This window comes from Opisthorchis viverrini, assembly GCF_000715545.1.
Source record: "Opisthorchis viverrini unplaced genomic scaffold opera_v5_81, whole genome shotgun sequence".
Taxonomy (NCBI): Eukaryota; Metazoa; Platyhelminthes; class Trematoda; order Opisthorchiida; family Opisthorchiidae; genus Opisthorchis; species Opisthorchis viverrini.
Window position 1 is genome coordinate 288,536 of NW_008751736.1, and position 5,781 is coordinate 294,316.

General features: G+C 43.8%; 1 protein-coding gene across 1 annotated transcript in view; it reads right to left on the reverse strand.

The window, feature by feature from the left end:
* The window catches only part of T265_04693 (hypothetical protein), a gene marked incomplete at both ends in the record, with an annotated part of 7,536 nt that extends 7,137 nt beyond the window's left edge, over positions 1 to 399 (reverse strand). The window contains one exon of the mRNA XM_009169497.1: positions 11 to 399. Within this exon, the coding sequence (XP_009167761.1) occupies positions 11 to 399 (389 nt within the window). The remainder of the gene's footprint in view (positions 1 to 10) is intronic.
* Positions 400 to 5,781: the final 5,382 nt, after the last annotated feature.

The window sequence follows — 5,781 nt, forward strand, 5'->3', positions numbered from 1 at the left end:
GGTGTTCGACAATCGTTGTCTCAGAATCATATCTCGTGTAGAATGGTGTCGGTGAATCATTAATGAGGCAGTTAGAAAGCGCGTTTTCGGTTGTGTAACGGGTACCTCCATTGAAGAATGTGTCCAGCACCAGAAGCTGCGTTGGTTGGGACATGTTTTACGTATACCAAACGATCGTTTGCCGAAGAGAGCGCTGTTTTCCATGCCCCACTCAGAGTGATGAAAACAGAGAGGTGTCCAACCCTTGACCTGGCAGAGGAGTATGAAGGGGATTACGAAACGTTTGGGTGCTGTCGGTGCTACTCGCTCTCCAGGGTGGAGATCGCGTGATCCCCACCGCGTCTGGCTGGAGATATGGGTGTCACCCGATCTCAGTGGAATTCTTGTTGAGGCTGTCATAGGAGCCTCAGTAATTTTATGAGCGGCGTGTCTCACCTAAGGAAACATACCGTGGTATCTCAGACATGGTGCTAACCGAAATATGAGGCCGCCCTCTTGCAGCACATTCAGTTGTTCAGATATTCAGCTGAGATTCATTTAGAACTAAATGGTCAGTAGGTGAGTGTAATCTATTTTTTCGATTTTTCGCTTTCCAGGATGGGGACGGCGTGATCCTCACTGTGCCTGCTTGGAGACACTACAAGATATGGCCGCCAACCGATGTCAGTGGCGTTCTTGTTGTCAGTTCCTATCCAGATCGCCTGAGTGAATGTCTGAAGGTATGGGCACCTCGTAATGATTGTGGTAAGCTAGCCTTAAGTCCCATTCCCGTCCACGTCTACTCTTTTCTTTACAATAAGGCTTTCAAATGAATCATGGTTGTACGGCAGTGAAGCATCGGTGTTGAAAACTGATGTCATGCTGTCGATGATGGTGATGATTTGATGACTAATCTGAAAAGGTACTCCGTCTGCTCCAAAGCCTAACCAAATTGGTAATCAGCTCACTTAGCCTGAGGCACTTTTTGTTTAAAATCGTTGCCTATTTAAATATACCGACTGTTTACATAGCCCTTCGAAAACGACAACTCTTCAAATGATTCCAAACGTTCTTCAATTATTCATTCCTTTTCACATTGCATCTTTCGCCGCTGTTGGCTGTACCTAAGCAGTCATGGTCAAAGAAGGATCCACGGCTTTGATTCACCCTCTGGTCATGGGTGGACGCCTTTATTGTTTCCATATTTTGTTTTTTACTGTGACCTGTTACTGGATATTCTGAACTCACCTTGTTACATTTGGTGCAAATGAGTGCAAATTCGCAAATTTATTGCCATATGAGTTCAAGTGGAACATAATGTTGACGAAAACTTGGGGACTGCGCCTACTTGATTCGCCCGAAAAAGTGAGAAACCAGCCGTGGGCCGTCGGATAGTTTTGAGCAAACGCACCGGTATTTTTAGCCCATGAAAAAACATCGGCTAAAGTTTCGTTACTTGTTTGAATGGGACAGTGTGACGCACATATGTAGCGATTGTTTCATAACTTTCTAATCCATTATTGCACATCCTCATATTGCCTAATCGTAGTGTAGCGCTTTTTGTATTGAGTTGGCCAATTCCTTCCCATATTTCTACTTCAGGTTGTCTAATTTGTTTGGGTTGGTTGAACAGATCACTTACATGAGAGGAGAATGAGTTACCGGGGAAGTTAGGCAGTTGCAACAGGGACATCAACTGCTGCACTGCATGAGGGTTGAACAGATCACTTACATGAGAGGAGAATGAGTTACCGGGGAAGTTAGGCAGTTGCAACAGGGGCATCAACTGCTGCCTCCACTGCATGAGAAGTAATTACTCCCACATCTCACATAAACCCATGGCGCACGTGATCGGTCTGCAACACAACACCATAGCGGTCGATATGTTTTCCGGTGAATAAATCACGCAAAGTGATGACAATGGTAAAGTTGTGCGAGAATTAAGTCCTTCATGGAGACTAACGAGCCTAACCGATGTGATCAGTCTAGAGCAGGTATCGCTTCTCCAGTTGTATAGTACTGGGGTTAGTGCCCAAAAAATTGAACAGGTTGGGACAAGAACGATCGTCGGTAATACTGATTTGATAGTATGGATTCATCGCATATCTACGCGTAACTTCATAAGGAATTTCCTGACTGGTAGTCGACAATACCATTCGAATGACTCGCCATTGAGGAGAGCATTATCTCGAAGCCGTTCACAGACCACCTACTAACCGAAAAGCAAGCACAGGCTGAATTAAGTTTGGGTTAACCGTACCATATCTTTGTAATGTACTACTCATAAGGTTACTGAAAATTCGTCGATAGCCCACGACGGGTGTAGTTCGCTAATTTCGTGCAATTTGGCTTCAAGTAGAACATAAGGTTGACAGAAACTCGGGGACTGCGCCTACCTTGATGAGCCCCTAAGAAAGGCGAAACCGGTCGTGGGTTACCGACGAATTTTCAGCAACCTTATGAGTAGTGCATTACGAGTATACATGTATCGCGATACCTCGAATATCGCAGCGACTGAAATATGAGGCGGCCTGGTACAGCACATTCAGTCGCCTGAAAACATCACAAACGGGAGATTCAGCTGGGTTCCAGGTGAGTCTCTCGAAAAACCAGATTAGTTTGCAAATAAGTGTACATTTGCTAATTATTCAAGACTTATTATGATGACAGCCCCAGAAACCTCGACGTTGGTACTATCCGCCCGACCTATCCTTCTTTGAATAAGCACTGGAAATGTCAAAATTGCTCTTCACTATCTGCAATGTGCTCACTCTTTGGCTAATGGAGTGTAGTATTCAATATACTGACTAACAAAAGTTTTAAAGATTGCTTGAGCAGATAGTTGTTTGCCTGTTTTAGTTGAGTAAGTAGGTACATTCGCGCAGCCGGTCGCAGTGGTGAGTAGATCGGGTGGTAGGGATCCTGTATTGACACGGACAACGGAAATGCGCAGAACCCGTGGTGATTGAAATATGTTTAGACCGCTAGGCGAGTGGTCATCAAACATGAAGATGATGTGCTCGCGTGTAGCGCGTTGGCGAAAAATTGACAAATCTGATACACTAAGCACTACTTCCGGTCGCTTCATATCTTTATATGTGACTGTATCAGCCCTGAATGTTGACGAGTTTGGAAAACAAATGGCAATGTTTTAGTGGATTAACCTGACGTGTAGGACTCGGTGAATGGCAGACCATGAAATGAAACAATTTAGTTATCTAAACTCGTTAACAGACGTATGCAAAATGCATCTAACCCGTGCTGGGAAGCTTCCATATTCAGTGTGGAGGGGCCACTCAAGCGAGAACATCTGCGCCTGTTCAGACCTGATGAATCAGATACATAAAGTTTGCGCTAGCTGAGTTGTGGTCTCACATAGCAGATAACCGGGGCTCTAATTCTGCAACGGCCAAGAGTATGCCGTAGCGGGTGAGCTCAAAGAAGAAATAAAATGGAGTCCAGTACATCATCTCTATGATGTGGACTACCAGGGCTCGATCACGTTTACTCAAATGAGACTAACATGAATCCAGAATAATTGTGTTGGTTTACTAAGCCGGGATTTTGAGGTTTATGGACAGTTGTGCAGAAAGCAGAGGGGAGCAGAAAATATGCATTCTCTCGAGCTGTTACAAATGAGACTAACATGAATCCAGAATAATTGTGTTGGTTTACTAAGCCGGGATTTTGAGGTTTATGGACAGTTGTGCAGAAAGCAGAGGGGAGCAGAAAATATGCATTCTCTCCGGTCGAGCTGTTACTAGCAAGACATCACAAATTTCAAACAAATAAGTGCGAACTGCTAGGATACCATAATCGACTACAAGTATATTCCCCAACGAATGATGACGGACAGGAAACGCGTAACTCCTGGCGTGGTGAAAAGTTCTTAAAATTTGTAAACGAGCACGAACGCAAACATCATAAGATAAGCTTACTTCGACGTCTGAGTAGCAAGTGGTGCTTAACGTACTTGCTGATCGCCAGGATTTTGTAGGTACTAACATCTCGGTGACGTAGGTACACGTCTAAATTGTTGCATTTCCGCACATGTAATATTCCGCACACGATCGCTTCCTGGAATAAACTGTATTTAATACGGTTGTTTCATACCCTACTCTGCTTTGCCCGTGTTATGCTCCTAACATGAATCTGCACCGTAATAATAAGTAATAATCCTTCATATGTAACAACCTCTGGAAGGAAGCACGAAAACCGAGATACTGCCAGGTTTTTCAGTTCTAGACGAGATGTTGTCATCGCGTTATTGACGCTAAACTTCTATTAGGTAATTTCGCAACTGCCTGGTGTTATAACTACATGCCATAATTCATGCCTCTTGATGGGTCTCACTTAAGCCGGCAGGGTATCCAGAAAGTCTGTGAACTTCAAAATATGTGCCTAGTTTTACTGCCGATTTTCTATGCCTTCATCGAGTTTCTTTCAGACTGGACCTACCAGTCTCCTAAGCACTGTAACCAATCGATTTTGTTCGTATCGATCTTGCGCTTAAATCTCAGGTATGTCCCTTTTCACATAACACTATAGTGTTCTGTTGGTCCAGGTATCCTACTGATACATATAACAACAATACTATACTTAGTGACTGTATGCAAGTAATCTGTAACTCATTCAGTTTCACGAAACTATTCAGAACCCGCTAAGATTAATTATCACCGAAATGTATTCGAACCTAAGTCCCACGTAGTTCTAATGTGGCGCGTACTAACATCGTCATATGAGCGTGAACCCGAACACCAACAATCTTGGTTGTTAATTGACCAATAGTAGAACACGACCCTCAATACAAAGACGGGAAAATGATGATGATAATGCCGTAGACACGTATGGGTTATCGGACCGTAGTGCTCAACGACGAAAATCATGTAGGCCAGAGTTTGGATTAATTTGCTCATCGTTCTCCAAAGTATGCGGTTATCGCGTTTCCAGTATCCCGATCAAAATGCCAACATGGTCAATACAGAAAACAACAGTACAGCTCACACCAGTTCTTCAACTCATGAACCGAGAATGATAGTTCTTTCATACCTTTCAGCTTGTATGACGTGTGATTTCGCAGTCTGTGTACCGGGAACGTGATGGAGTTATCCACCCCATGTACCAAATCATTGGACGTGGTTTGAATGAATGTATACATGTATGGGATCTGAACAAAAGTAAGTTTACCGTGGGCTACTACGAGTATGAAACCGTGCAAGCTTCCTACAGTGTACTCGTGGGGAGTGGCTTGTGTTCTCATGACATTGCACCTTACGCGACGGGTACGAAGTGCCCTAAAATTCTCTCACAGTCGGAATAACAGCTTGTCAATATTTTCACTCATTCCGTGTGATAGATCTCACCAAGTTGATGCTAGCTGGATGACCGTCAAGCTTGATATTTGAGAGTTGGCTGCATTACCGTTGTCCGCGGTCGACCAGATATCAAATTGTTGTACCTATGGAATCGGCACTAATCGTTGACGGAGATAATGCGACAGTTGCCTCTCAGGTGCCTCGCGCGCATCGGCGTTCATTTAAGCGATAGTATTTACGATGAGTATGGCGGCATATTCATCGCCTAAACATGAGAAAAATGAGCGCTGCTCAACTCATCCTTTCGCGGACTACTAAATTCATCTGGTTTTATTATTTCGTTGCTGGCTAAGAGAGACCATACAATCGAGTGTTATTTATCGATACGCACTCACCTCTTTTTTCTGGGGGATGGCGATCGTTAAAATGAAATCCTGATAACAAATGACCATCAACGCATTCATTTCGTGAGTTAACTGGCAAAATC